Consider the following 15,484-nt stretch of genomic DNA (forward strand, 5'->3'; position numbering starts at 1 on the left):
CTCTTATGACTCTAGTTCAAAGGCTGCAACAAGCTGGCTCTTGTGGACTTGCTGTTACAGGCGTGATCACACATGTAAGCCACATGTGTTTAATATGGACACAGGAAAAGCAGTATCCCAATGGCATGGTGATCAGAAATTGAGGGGAAATAGCTGTATGTAACAGGAATGGTAACATGTTTTGTGGAAGGAACATAAGGAATCAAATGTCATCTGATACGATTTTTATGTACAGCTACTTCAATTTATGGATAGATTATTCATCTTTATGAGCAAATTGAAAACTCCCTCTAATGGAGTATAGGAACTCAAACATTGTTGCTTTATTTGCAACAATCAATTGCACATATTCCTTCAACCTGCATTATGGGTTGTAAGCAAGAGATTACAGGTAGCACATATTCATCTGCCAGTGAATCATTGTGAAGTGCCTTGAATCCCATCTAAACCTTAGTTTACACTCAATTACTCATTCATTCTTATGTAGAAATTAATTAGAATGACTTGATCCATAGCTTGCTTAAGCTCCTGCTCTCGTTCCTACTTTAACTTTATTTTTCCATAAGGGGATTCTTAAGAAAACCCCGTGTGATGAAATGGTGAAATGAAAACCTTTCTCTCCAGATCTGAAACTTGAATTTTATTTTGTAGACTAGCGATTATAGTTAGAAATACTTGAGACAGTATTTCACAGACATTGAGTAATTCTCCTCACTCCTGTGATTTATCATTTTCACTAATAGGTAGGGAAACAGAAGAGGAGATATTCAGTGACTCACCAAAGGCTACAAAAGGACTCAGTGTCTGTGGTAGAATGAGAAGTAATGAGTTTTCCTGGCTCCTAGTTCTGTGATCAGTGTACTTAGACCAGGATAAAGGGGCTTTATCTAATTTTAAGTTAACAGATACCCAAAGTGATCAGCTTGTTTTCCAGCTTCATAATCACAATCTGATTTGAAGTTTATCTTCATCTCTAACATAACAATGTTTTGTTTATAGAAATTCTGACCTAACGGTTGCCTAGTATTTACCAAAGCACGTTTTTGACACATCACCTCACTATTTTGTAATTGCACTTTTTAAGTTAGTCTTTGATTTAAACTGTGTAGGCATTCCTTAAACTGCATGTACACGGTGACATTTTATAGAGTAATTCATGTCGTCACAAGATGTTAAAGCTCTCCCAAGTTATCCCTTATTTTTGCTAAGCAAGGTGAATCATTCAGTTAACAATTATTTTCTGGCACGTAGAAAAGCACTAATTGTACTAAACGTTTACTATTAATGCTATATAAAACATAACCTTTTGGTTTTAAACACACTCAAATAGTCTTTAAACATCTTGTTGGTCACAAAGTGGTTAAATTAGGTAGGTGGTCTGGAACATGATATAAATGCTGAAGGCTGTTAGCTGGCGTGTGTACTACCCTATAGAGCAAGAAACGACTACCTTACATAGCTACTTTTAGCACAGGAATTTTGGGCCAGTTAAAATGGCCACACCTTTTATTTGCTCAAAGGACAGGTTTGTTTTACAGGGTGTCTCCATAGTAGGTGTCAAGACTATTTTTTGTGAGAATGAAGGTTAGGGAGAGGCAGACTAGATGAGAGGGTTGAGGAGCAGGGACTTCCTGTTAGCTCAGTGATAAGCTAAAGACTTTCTGCACTGAGACAGGAATAGAATAGGGGCTTAAATTTTAAAAGGGGGCAGAAGCAGCAAGTAGCTGTGGTACCACTGTAAAGAGCATGACACAAGGTATACTTTGATACTACCAACAAAAAAACCCTAATAGCTGTACAAGTTGCTGTGTGTACTTAATCTTGTAACAGATTTTAAGCAGAAACCCTTTAAAGCTTTGGTTTACTTGTTAACTATATACTGTTTTGCATTCAGGACCTCAGGTCAGCTTGTTTGAGCAATTGCAAGATGTCATCTGAAGTAATTTTTTAAAAGTGACTAAAGTAGAAACTCAAGGAACTCTAAGACCTTCACTAGAGAAATTTGATGCTCTAACCACCATAGCAGTGCCTAAACTAGGAAAAGGGTATTTTTAAAATTGCTAGCTAAATAATTTATAAATATTTATATATCTTAAAACCTAATATAGGTGGTTTAATCTCTTCAAAATTGGGCTAGCCTGATCAGAGAGGACCCTAGAAGTAGCCTAGAGTTAGATTCCATTTTTAATGTTAAACTATATCTACAGTAAGGGTTTCTCTAGACAAAGGTACAAGTCTTAAAAATGTGTTAATGTTTTAGCTACAATTTTTTAAAAAAACAAACAAACCCAACCTTTTACATAATCTACATATGCCTTAGGTTAGTATTAAGTAGTGTTTCAAATAGGACTAGGACTTTTTTGCCTAAAAGAATAAGGTCCATGTGGTACCACTTGTATGCCAATAACATCTGTCATGAGAGCAGCCAACAGTGAAGAGGCATTACAACCACCATTGGTTTAGACTTGCTTTGAGTTATGATACACACTTGATTATGGATGAATTTGAAGATCACCGGAGCAGCTACAGAGAGTGCCAAGCACTTTTCTTGAGTTCAGTTGGTCAGAAAAGCCTCCAGAAACATCTGAGCTGAAGTTTAGATGTTTGACTGTTTGAAGACTGACACATGCTTTGCAATCATGTCCGCAAACCAGTTTTAAAACTACTGGTCTAAAGTTTTAAATAGACCACTCTCATGTACAGGTTGAACCTCTCTAGTCCTGCACCCCCAGGACCTGACCAGTGCCGAACCAGAGATTGTGCCAAACCACAGGAGGTCAATGCAGAGTGCCAGCAGGTCTCCAAAGGCATGGGGAGTAGGGATGCAGGGGGTGCTGCAGCTGCCCCAGCCTTTGTGCCCAGCATGGCGTGCTATCCAGGGGCCCCGCTGTCAACCGGGATCCTGGCCGCCGGCCCCTCGCCCAGGGTCCCAACTGCTGGCTCCTGTTCCTCCTCCTCCGTCTTGGAGCTTGAATGCCATGCCCCAGTTCCTCCTCCCTTTTGGAGCTTGAGTGCTGTGTTTGCGGTGCTCCGGAAGCACTGGGAGGGAGGAGGAGGAGTTGGTAAGCAGCGAGGCTGCTGATACACAAGATACTCTTGTAGTGCTTGCTTTGGCAGCACATATACTAAAATTGGAATGATACAGAGAAGATTAGCATGGCCCCTGCGCAAGGATGACATGCAAATTTGTGAAGTGTTCCATATTTTGGGGGGAGGGATAGCTCAGTGGTTTGAGCATTGGCCTGCTAAACCCAGGGTTGTGAGTTCAATCCTTGAGGGGGCCGTTTAGGGATCTGGGGCAAAAAAAATTGGGGATTGTGCCTGCTTTGAGCAGGGGGTTGGACAAGATGATCTCCTGAGGTCCCTTCCAACTGTGATAGTCTGAGTCTATGTGGGGAGAGCATCCACAGAGTCAGCACCTATGCTGGATCAGGGTGTGCTGGGTTAGAGGTGTTCAACCTGTACTATCATCACAGTTCATTTGTAAAATCTGATGCCACACTGTTAGGTGAACTCATCCAACGCTGAGATTCCAATCTTTAGACTTGGCGCAAGATCTTCTTGCACCACTTTGTCAGAAGCTGGGACTGTCCAACAGGGTTAATCACTCAGTAGTGGCCCTGTTTTGCCCATTCTCTCTGAAGCATCTGGCCACTGTTGGAAGATTGGATACTGGGCTGGGTGGACTGTTAGTCTGACCCAGTGTGGCCATTCTGATGTTCTTAATGTTAAGGTCTGCTTCTCTCTTTCAATTTTGAACTCAGGGAGGAAGTAATTCTATATTCCAGTTGTTCTTTTGGTGCATTTTCACATATATCAGTTAACATTGCTGCTTCAATGTGACCCAGACTGTTCTAATTTCCTGGGACATTGATCTACCTGCCTGTAGATTAGTGGGAGGTAGGAGGGAAAGACTATGGGAATAGGAGCCAGTCCCTTACTAGAGGCAATCTCCTGTATGAAATGAGGAAAATAGACATGAGATTTACCCTAATAATTCAGACACTTCTTTTTTCTGGGTGAACTCACTCTTGAATCTAACTCCACAAAAAGAGTATTGGCATATAACAGCATCATAATTCATGTTCATGGCATTAAGAATTCATTTGTCCTGTCAACTTCCATTTTAATATATTTGATATGTGAAATCAAGTCTCAGATGCACATTCCCTTGAATTGTCTAATGAAAAAACTCTAGCAGTGATCTTTTTTGAGGGTGGGGTGTGTTTTTTTTAGGGGGAAAGAGCAGGGGGTGAATCGTCTCTGTTGGAAGAAAAATGTTTAGCTAGCTGAGACAACCCTTGAATTGTCCTTCCTACCTCATAAAGAAGCTTCTAAAAATACTCATTAAACAGCATGTATATCCAGCAAGTGTTTCAACATTTATTCTTGGTAGATTGCTTCAAAAGTTCCCACAGTGATCAACAGTTTTGAAGAGCTCACTGTTTTGTGTGCTATGTACTAGATCACCTGAAGTTATGGGAGCTATTACAATTTAAATTTAGTGTCTCATTTTATTGACATGGATCCCTCTTACCTTGAAAGTCTAACTTAACCCTTCAAAAACCAGAAATCAGTCAATTCCCAGGGCCTATAGACAAAATTCCTATCTGTGCAAGGAAAATGACCTGTTGACAATGGCTGTCTGCTAGTCTCCCCAGGGACCCCGTCAATTAGTGTTGAAAGCTGTTTAGCTAGCATAGATATCCAGTGTGTTACAGAATGTGGTAGATGGTGGAGCATGGTCTCTGTTGTGGTTTTTGTAACATTGTTTCAACCTGCGCTATCAGCTCAAACTTTTTACATTGGGCAGAGGGCATCTGATTTTTTTAACTATTTTTGTTTGTACTACCTTAGTGCACAGGAGCCCTAGTCATGGACCAGAACTCCATTGTGCTAAGTGCTGTAGAGAGAGAACAAAAGGATGGCCCCAGAAAACTTACAATCTAAGTATGATTCATTTTAGTGTATGTGACATATGAGGAAGCTGTTGGAGAGGCATTGACTTAGTCTGTCTCCCTCGTTCTCACAACAGTAATTCTGGATCTCAGTACCACAGTTGGATGGCAGTTTCAGTGCAAGCCTTGCAGCAGGTCTGCACTTAAAAAGCTGGTGCAGCTGTGCAAAGATGCTACTATGCCAATGGGATAGTGTTTCCTGTTGGTGTCGTTAATCCACCTTTGTGTGAAGTGGTAGCTATGTCAATGCCCTCCCGTTGACATAGTGCTGTCCACCCTTTGAGGGTGGGGGGGAGAAGGGAGTAGGTCAGTATAACTATTCACTCGGGGTGAGGAGTTTTCACACTGCTGAGCGATATAGTTATGCTGATATAAATTGATAGTGTAGACCTGACCTTGATGTCTCCATCAATTCAGGAGTTTTGGGGTAAGTTTCATAGGAAGGTAGAGCATTGTGGTGCAGTAGCAAACCACCTTACTGTGCCCTTTTAAATTGGTGTCAGTACTGTCTCATTGGCATAAACAACATAGGGGTTGAGAGCGGCATACTTGTATAAAAGGACACATTCTTCATATTGTGTACAACTTTGACTTCAGACATTTATGAAGGGAAATGGAGTATGAAAATATCCAAGTTGTGGTTGGTCACAGTGGTAAAGGACAAAAGCCTTAATCAGGGATTTTCTTGTCTGATTGTTAAATTTTATCGGGTCAAACATGTTGACTTTACCAGCTGACAGTTTCGTCTGGGGGGGGGGGGTGTTCAGAGGTGCAAATGAGTTAGGTGCCCAACTCCCATTGAAAGTCAATAGGAATTCAGCAATTACCTGCTTTTTTGTGCCTTTGAACATTTTCCCCCTGGGATCCTAAAGAGAGGCAGGTTAACAGATGCTGTTCCTTCCATCTTCACATGGAGTTGATGGAACAGTGTGAGGCACTTTGTATCCAAGGGCTGGGTGTACGGCTGCTTTACAGTATTTACCACTGTTTGACCCAGAGTTAAATTGAGTTTGTATATCTGTATTTTATACTGCCAGTAAACCGGCAGAGTAGTCCTTTTTCGAATTCTTTTCATAGCTTAAATGATACCTCTGCCCCCACTGACAGGCCATGTAATGCAGTATTCTGGAAGTATGGGTTTAATTCTGTGTAATAACTTGAAAATGTGGAGGAGTCCCACAATTTCATGTCCTGTCTAAATGCTTGCTAAAGCTTTATTAGTTTTCTCTCATTAGTAGCTTTGATGCAGAGCACACTGGAATTCAGGTTTTCAATTAGCTGCCACCATGTAACATCACTAGGTTTAGTCTTTAAATTATTCATGACTAAACAGTCTATCTAGCTTGGATTGCTTTCTAGCCCTTTGCTCAGACAGAATACAACTAATTTATTTTTATGGGTGACTAGTTTTAAGTAGATGAAGGATTATACAGATCAACTGAAAATGTATGGAGTTCCATAGGTGTGCTTTGAGACACATGGCAAGGCCCTGCCCTAAGATGTTTGTATTCATGCAAGCACTCTCTTTGCTCAGAAACTCAAGCTAGCTAATTGGAAGTAAAATTCTAATGAAGACAAGGCAGTTTGTAATTTTCACATGAGTTAGCAGGTTGAATTAGATTGGGTTTCCACCATAATGTTTAACTTGACCCACTAACTTATGTGAAAAATACCAACTGCCTTGTCTTTTACCTTGAGTTAACACACACTTTTTTCTTAGTGAAGACAAGGCTGTCTTTATTTTACAAGAAGGGGAAATGGGAGCTGGCATTTGAGAATTCAAAACTATAATTTAATTTAGAAAACATGTGAATGTTTATATAATCCCACAGCAACTTCCACTTTTGGGAGTATAAACCTTCCTTTCGGAATATTTTGAGGAAGGAATTATTTGAAGTTAATATTGTACAGCTACACTACATGGTGTATAGGTGCATTTTATTAGATTTATGCTGCTAGAGCAACAAACCGGTAGTGCTGTGTGTGGTAGACAAAAAGCAGGCTGCTGCCATAGAAACACCCACAGTCAGTATTTAACCTGTTAATATTTTATGATGTAGCTAATCGGTGATTTTTTTTTGGACTACAAAGACAAGGTATATAGCTACCCTGGACAAGACTTGTAGTCATATTTGAATGCACTTGCTATGCTTTGTTTTCTGCAAACAACAAGAAAAGTAATATTTCAGTAGCTATAATAAAAAATACAAATTAATAGGGTTCTTACACGAACACTAACACCATTCCTCATATTGGCAGTTTGGTTACTCTTTTCTGAAATAGCAGGTGGGTAAGGGAGATGGCTTTCAGAAATTGCACTGCAAGATAATGTGGTGTTATCTGTCATCATAAATGTTAACTTCAGTATCTGAAGAGCTATTTGTGCAGAGAGAGAGTATAATCCTGGGCCTTTGGGACAGTAGTCTGGGAACAAAATTGCAATATTCTCAGTGGTTTGAGCATTGGCCTGCTAAACCCAGGGTTGTGAGTTCAATCCTTGAGGGGGCCATTTAAGGCTGGGGGCAAAAATTGGGGATTTGTCCTGCTTTGAGCAGGGGGTTGGACTAGATGACCTCCTGAGGTTCCTTCCAACCCTGATATTCTATGGTTCTATATTCTTGTAAAAAGTGATGATGCAGCAATTAGAAGGGGAAGAACGCACTATGGTATAAGATCTACAGGAAGTAGGGTTGTTGCTTAATCACAGTTAACTTACGCAATTAACTGAAAACAAATTAATCATGATTAATCGCACTGTTAAACAATAGAATACCAATTGAAATTTATTAAATATTTTTGGATGTTTTTCTGTACTATGCTCACTTTATATTTTTATTACTCATTTTTACAGTGCAAATATTTGTATTTTTCAGTTCACCTACAAGTACTGTAGTGCAATCTTTATCATGAAAGTGCAACTTACAAGTTTATTTTTGCTATATAACTGCAATAAAAAACAAAATGTAAAACTGCAAGTCCACTCAGTCCTCCTTCTTGTTCAGCCAGTTGCTAAGAGATACAAGTTTGTTTACATTTACAGGAGATAATGCTGCCCACTTCTTAATTACAGTGTCACCTGAAAGTGAGAACAGGCTTTCCTATGACACTGTTGTAGCTGGTATTGCAAGATATTTACCTACCAGATGCGCTAAAGATTCATATGCCTCTTCATGCTTCGGCCATCGTTCCAGAGGACAGGCTTCCATGCTGATGACGCTCCTTTAAAAAAATGTGTTAATTAAATTTGTGACAGGACTCCTTGGGGGAGAATTGTAGGTCTCCTGTTCTGTGTTTTACCTGTATTCTGCCATATATTTAATGTTATAGCCGTCTCGGATGACCCAGCATGTTGTTCGTTTTAAGAACACTTTCACTGCAGATTTGACAAAACACACAGAAGGTACCAATGTCAGATTTCTAGAGATAGCTACAGCACTCAACCCAAGATTTAAGAATCTTGAGTGCCTTCTGAAATCTGAGGGGTGAGGTGTGACACATGCTTTCAGAAGTCTTAAAAGAGTAACACTTTTTGATGTGGAAACTAGAGAACCCAAACCACCAAAAAAGAAAATCAGCCTTCTGCTGGTGGCATCTGACTCAGATGACGAAAATGAACATGAGCCGGTTCACACTGCTTTGGATTGTTATCGAGCAGAACCAGTCATCAGCATGGATGCATGTGCTCTGGAATGGTGGCTGGAGCATGAAGGGACATCTAAATCTTTAGCACATCTTAATATCTTGCGATGCGGCTACAACAGTGCCATGCAAACACCTTTTCTCACTTTCAGGTGATGTAAACAAGAAGCAGTCAGCATTACCTTCTGCAAGTGTAAACAAACTTGTTTGTCCAAGCAATTGACTGAACAAGTAGGACTGATTGGCCTTTTAGGCTCTAAAGTTTTACATGGTTTTATTTTTGATTGCAGTTTTTTGTACATAATTCTACATTTCTAAGTTCACCTTCCATGATAGAGATTGCACTGCAATACTTGTATGAGGTGAATTGAAAAAAAATTCTTGTTTTTTACAGTGCAAATATTTGTAATAAATATAAAGTGAGCACTGTACACTTGGTATCAATATATTTGAAAATGATTGAAATCAATATATTTGAAAATGTAGAAAAGATCCAAAAATATTTAAATGGTATTCTATTGTTTAAAAGCGTGAAAATTAATTGCACGATTAATTGCAATTTTTTTAAATCTCTTGACACCCCTAACAGGAAGTAAAAGGGGAATCCGTTTACTAAGCTTTTTAGTTTTTTAAAACACATAGACTTCTGAGTCTTCAGACATCCAGCATTGAGTGATCCTTAATAATTGCTCTTTAAATATAAACTGCATTCCTTGGTCCCAAAACTTAAGAAATGGGTGAACCTTTCCTTGTTGTCTTTTGATGGCAGGAGACTATAAAGAGCACCAAATTGGTTGTCCGGCTTCCTGAAGTTGCTTTTTGTGGAATAAAATTACTAGTACAACGTGAAGTTTATGCTGGTATAGCTTACGCTAAATTGAAAAAGGCCACTATTATTCCGAACAAGTGTATACACAGAGTTATACTTGTACAGTAATTCTGTAAATTCCCCATGTAGGCAAGACAGTGTAATTGTGGTTTTCCAGTCTCTTCGGTTCTCCCTCTTCATTAGCTCACATTTCCAACTGGGAAGCTTACAAATAGACTGCTGCTTCTTTCCGTGTAAAACAGTCTTCCCCCTCTACCTTCTGGCTCTTGTCACAACAGGCATTTAGAATGTCTTGAAGATAAGAGGGGTGTGGATTTGTGAAGTTACATGTTGATTAAAGAAACCCTGAAGTGTAGAAAACTAGCAGCAGTAAGCATTTCTTGCTTCTATACACTTGACATATTTTTAAGTGTAAGAAGAAAATGGTGTAACTCTTCAAAGTACTACAAAAGCATCATTCAATCTGGCAGATTTGGAGGAGCCAAATTCTTTCTGACATAGAACGAATGTTTGTTTTTCCAGTTGATAGTTTCCTAACCTTACCTCCCACAGAGGGCGAATAAGTGGCTTATTCTTCTAGTTTTTCTGTAGATATATCATGAGGACTTACTGCGTGAACTGAACCAGTCTCTGCATGCTATCAGATTGATACTGGAGACTTCTGACTCCATAAAACCTTGCCTGGTGTTTAAAAAAATCACCATGATTGCTAAATTTTCTATTTAAAGATACTTTGGTTAAAAGCTGGGATTTGCAAGAGCGTCTCAGGGAGTGAGAGAAAATCAACCTCCCTTAGATTTTGAAAATCCCAACCAAAATTCTTTTCTTTTTAAATAAATAAATCTTATGAATGCCATAGTAGATGGACACTTGAACAGTGAAATGTGAACCAAGATTATGCTGTTTTAGCTTGTATTTCACTGTTTGAACAATGAAAAGAGACTAATTAGGTGTACTTCTTAATAACCAGTTGCAATTTGACTCCTAGTTTCTTATACACTAGCAATGTTGCAGTTTTTAGGTACAGCAGAGGAATGTTCCTGAGAACAGATTTATTGGAATTATTAAATTTCATGGAACAACTTTGTCTTAAGTTTTACAAAGGCTTATTTTCATTTTTTTTAAAAAGAAACCTCTAAATTTAAAATGGTGTAATACTTCAGTTCCAATTGCTGTATTGCCAGGGTTCACAAACTTTTGCAAGATGGACTGCATCTTAATAGTGACGTTCTCTTAATGCAGTTTGTTGGTTGGAAACAAGGAAAGACAATGTTGTGTGCCCAGTCCACTCTCTGCAGACCACAGCAAATGCTTTGCAGATGACCAGTGACCCACAGACCACAAACTAGATCAGGTTCCCAAGTTATCTTGTGGTGTGCACCAAAGTGTTGCATTTGGCTTTGGAAAGTAGTTAGCAAGTTGCCCAACAGGATATTCAAGATGCAAATAGATAAAATATGTTTAGAATATAACTCCAGTTCATTTTGAGCTGCTTGTATGACCTACTTTTTTTAACCTGCTCATAGATGCAGTGAGCAGAGTGCTTTTGTCTTTACACAGATACTGTTACTGCTTCAGTTGTCACTAGATAGCTGCCATGTTAAGAGATAATGTTTCCAGTAATTGGAGTGTGATGATAAAGGGTATGGTTTCATCAAGATGTTGGAAAACGGAACAACTTCCCATTTGATTGAGTCAGAGGCTATAGAAGTAGATAAACCAAGTTCTCAGTTACCGGGGAAGTCTTTGTTGTGCAGTAATTTCATGTGCGGATCAAGATAAAACTATAATTGACCTACAGCTTTAAAAAATGCCCTTTTTGATAATACCCAACTTACTTATTCTGAGTTTTCAAATCCTCTCCATAATTATTTTAGACTTCAGCGTTGAGACTGTTTTGCTGTGTAGCACTAACTTAAATTAAAATTAGGGAGATGATTAGCTTGTTCTAAAACTTCATACACCAATATGAATATAAGCCATGCTGATAGTTAATGAGTTTGAGGTTATATGCAGTTTTGCTTTTTTCTTACTAAAAAATGTGAGCAGCTAATGCCGTTTAAGTAAGATTGGCCTTGATCAAGAGAACTAAACTAGATCTGTCTGGTTTCTCTTGCGATGTTCTTTTGACTGTGGATTGCAGGGTATTGGGAGATGAAGTACCAGACTGTTCAGTATTATAAATGCATTAGAGTCAAGGGTCAGAATTGTCATTGTTGTGATACGTGAAAAGTGTGGCATTTTTAACTGTCTCTATTAAATTTATAGTAGCAATCAGAAGTTTGTCTATGTAGTCTCTCTGGTAGAAACACAATTTATGTTAATGAAAGCAACAATAGTTTGTATCCAAACTGATTTTAAAAATCTGCTATAGAAATAAATTTATATGTTGTCCCATATAGAAATGTAACTTTACAATGAGTTACTCAGAGGCTGCAGGTTGTGCTACCTTTGTGTTCATTGGATAGTTACTTGCTCAACAAGTAGCCCTGCTGATTTCAGTGGGACTACTCATGGCACAAGGTACTATGCAAAGTGATAGTGTCACAGTCTGGCCCAGTGCTTTGGTAATACATAGTCTGTATTTCAGAATAGTTGAGTCTGTTCAGCATTTTTATTAGAATAAACTTGTACATTATCCAAGTGTTTCGAGTCTAGTTCTCCAGGGCACTTATTTTATATGGAAATTAGGGTGTTCTTTGTTACTCTCTAGACTCTAGCTCCTAAGATACTTTTAAGTCCTTTAATTTGTAAGATGGCAGACAAAGGGCCACAATACTTTTTGCTGGAAGTGTATACTTGGACTCAGATATGTGGAGATACTTTAATAAAATAATGTGGAACATCCCTTAGGTTTATAATAGGACAATATCAAATAATTGACAAAAACTATCTGGGGAAAGACTTGTAGCTTTGCATTTTCAGTTCCTGATCTGTCTTTGTAACCTGCGTCTTCTCCTTGCCACCGAAAAACATGCATCATATGTCTTGTTTAGCAGCACCTCATGTAATGTGACTTAATGTCATACAATAATGTTTTTAGATGGTGTGGTTTTAGACCTTATAAGCAAGGGTTTAACTAGCAGTAGCATTTAGAGCTTTTTGACTTGTTCTTTATAACCTAAGGCAAATATTTGGAAGGGTGGGTTAGTTTAATGTTGCTGCCAGTGTGACTGGAGTATTGTTTTTTTGTTCTTTTTTTTTAAACTAAAGAGTGGATGAAAATCTTGTCTGGTATAGGTAATTCTGCCACTAGATTTTCAGTGCCTGTTATCCTAATAGTTCAGGAAGGTATGCAGTCCAGAAGTTTTTGTTCCTGATGATCTTCACACTTTACTCTCCACCCCCCCCACCAAATTTATGTAGCTCTACACATTTGCCTGATTTAAAATTACATACAGGTGAATGAAAGGCCAAGTAGATCTACTGTCAAAGTATTTTTCCTTACACACTTCTGCTCAGTTTCTCTACCATCTTAATTTCTGAATTGTCCTCCTGTTCTCAAAGTACCTGAGCAGAATTTAGAAAAATGCTGTCAACTTACCCTTTTCCATCTTTTTCTCTTCCAGCGGGGATCTGACGAGCTTTTCTCTACTTGTGTTACTAACGGACCCTTTATCATGAGCAGCAACTCTGCTTCTGCAGGTAAAATTGCTAGCAAAAAAGTATAGCAACCCATGATGAGTGTTGAAGGTACAATTAGCAGGGCTACTTTATTCCACTTGCTCTTGGTTTAAAATCTCTGCTTTCATTCTCACTGCTTGTTCTGGTTAGGGTTTGTGTAAGACCATACAAAATATCTGACTAGCTGCTGTCCTACATCCTAAAAAGGCCTAGGAGCTTGAACAAAATTGGTATCACAGGACAACTACTAAAATGGCCCTTTAAGAGATTAGATCCCACAGTTCATACTATAAACCTCTGCAGTTAAGCATAAATTGATCCTTAGGTTGATTTCGGACATATGTAGTCACCATGATGGGTATTATTGAAACAGTCTTACGCAGTATGGAGGTGAGTTCATAATCCTGCTCTAGATAAACTCATTAGTAATTTGAGTGCAGAATGCTGCATTTCATGGTTTGCTTTATTTGCCTCAAATTCTGCAGCTTTGAGCTAACACAATCCTCCAGTTATCTTATGTTCTCCTTAACTTCTGGCCTTTCTGCCAAGCTATATCATCTAGTGTATGTTAGTATACTGCCAACAATGTATGGCTAGCAATCGGATGATGCAGAATCCAGCTGAGCTAAGATGAAGTCTAGAGTTGCCATGTTTTCTGTTTGATATTGCCTATTTAAGGTGTGAGCCCCCTCAAAAAGCAGCTTCACCCCACCAATAATACTAGTCAAAGTGAAAAGGAAAAGGCAGACTAAAAATGTCTCAAACCTCAGAGTAGAAATATGGGCTGTGACATACTGTAAACATAAATGGTAAAATGGCCACTTGAGAGTTAACTTGTGATTCCATTGCTACTATGTCACTTGGCTCACTTATATAATTAGAAAAAATGAGTAGAACCAGGTGTCTTATTTGGGTTGCCTTAGAGCATGGAATTTCTTTATAATTTGGGGAGTTGGAAACTGAATGTGGGAGGCAAAGTGCAAGACAAAGTGGTAACCTGATGCCCTCTCTCAGATCAATTGGAACTGTAACAACCAACAATGCTTGTTCATTCTTTTCAGCTAATGGAAATGACAGCAAAAAATTCAAAGGTGACAGTAGAAGTGCAGGGGTCCCTTCGCGAGTAATCCACGTCCGCAAACTCCCCAGTGACGTCACGGAGGCAGAAGTCATTTCTTTGGGATTACCTTTTGGCAAAGTCACCAACCTTCTAATGCTGAAAGGGAAAAATCAGGTACTGTCCCAACAATTGAAAGTGAGGATTTTATGGGAGACTTGATTGAAATCATTATCATGGCATCAGCAAATAAGATGTATGTTGCTTACATAACTTTCACAACTGCCATATAGTAGTTAATAACTTCCAGATAAAATCATCTTGAACAACAGAAAATGTAAGAGCTATTCAAAAACGTCCTCTTTTCTGACTTCAGGGGCTTCAAACACTGCTTGCATGCAGTCACTTTTCTGTTATAATTGATGTGTAAACTACTCTCCTGCTTTGTAGTTTACAAAGACTGATGAGCCAGCTCTTAGTCATGCTGGCCTAGTAGCCTCTTTGGTCTTCTAACTTTTGAGTTAAAGGATGCCTAAAAATTTAACAAGTAGTCAAAGCCAAAACCCAGTTGGACAATATAGTAGGTTAGCACGAATTCATGGTGACCAGGAAATCCATTGTGGATTATAAATTGGAAAGCAAAGAAGCAAACAGTTTTACAGTTACTGAATCACATAAAATACTTTATTCTCTGATTTTTGCAAGTATGAAAGTGTGTAGTAGCTCTTTTGATTTGATATTTCATAGTACATAAATTGTATTTATGCAGTGTATCCTAAAATTAATGACTCACTGCAGCACATTTGCATTTTTGTTAGAAGTAGTATGAGATCATAAGAATAAGCAGATTTGAAGATTAGCAGAGAATTAGTGAGGTTCTACGTTACATGTGTTAATATATAGTTCATGTGGTTTCATTCACTCAATTGTTTGCAGTTTTTTAAAATGCCATTGTAAAAAAGTGGGAGATTTTAGCTAATAAATTTAAAATATTCAAGATTAAGGCCTGATTTATATCTGCAAAAGGTGAAAGTAGGCTGAAATCTGGGGTAACACTTCAGTCTGCGCTAGTGTCACTGTCACTTTGGCACTGTCAGAATTGATGGTCTCTTCAGTCTGATTATTGAAATTCTTTTGCAAACTGTTCTGTTGCCAAAAATTGCAATCTGAAGTCCTAAAAATGAGACCCAAGCAAATAAACCTGGTATTTATAACTGCACAGTGAAAACTCACTTGTTTTCAATATGGTTAGTCTCTTCTAAAAACAAGACTTAGTTGAAAACTTCTTGCAATTCTGTTATACAAGCAAGTGGCCTTGAAAGCTTGCATGTAAACATGTTTCAGAGTAGCAGCCGTGTTAGTCTGTATTCGCAAAAA

At 38.5% G+C, this 15,484-nt stretch overlaps 1 protein-coding gene across 2 annotated transcripts in view; it reads left to right on the forward strand.

The window, feature by feature from the left end:
• Nucleotides 1-15,484, forward strand: part of PTBP1 (polypyrimidine tract binding protein 1) — a 52,961-nt gene that overhangs the window by 10,571 nt on the left and 26,906 nt on the right. Inside the window, exons 3-4 of one of the 2 annotated variants that reach the window (XM_084614794.1) lie at nucleotides 12,996-13,071; nucleotides 14,112-14,284. In XM_084614794.1, the coding sequence (XP_084470920.1) occupies nucleotides 12,996-13,071; nucleotides 14,112-14,284 (249 nt within the window). The remainder of the gene's footprint in view (nucleotides 1-12,995; nucleotides 13,072-14,111; nucleotides 14,285-15,484) is intronic. The other variant, XM_084614795.1, reaches the window with a different exon arrangement.

The sequence above is a fragment of the Lepidochelys olivacea genome (assembly GCF_965140295.1).
Source record: "Lepidochelys olivacea isolate rLepOli2 genome assembly, chromosome: 25".
NCBI lineage: Eukaryota > Metazoa > Chordata > Testudines > Cheloniidae > Lepidochelys > Lepidochelys olivacea.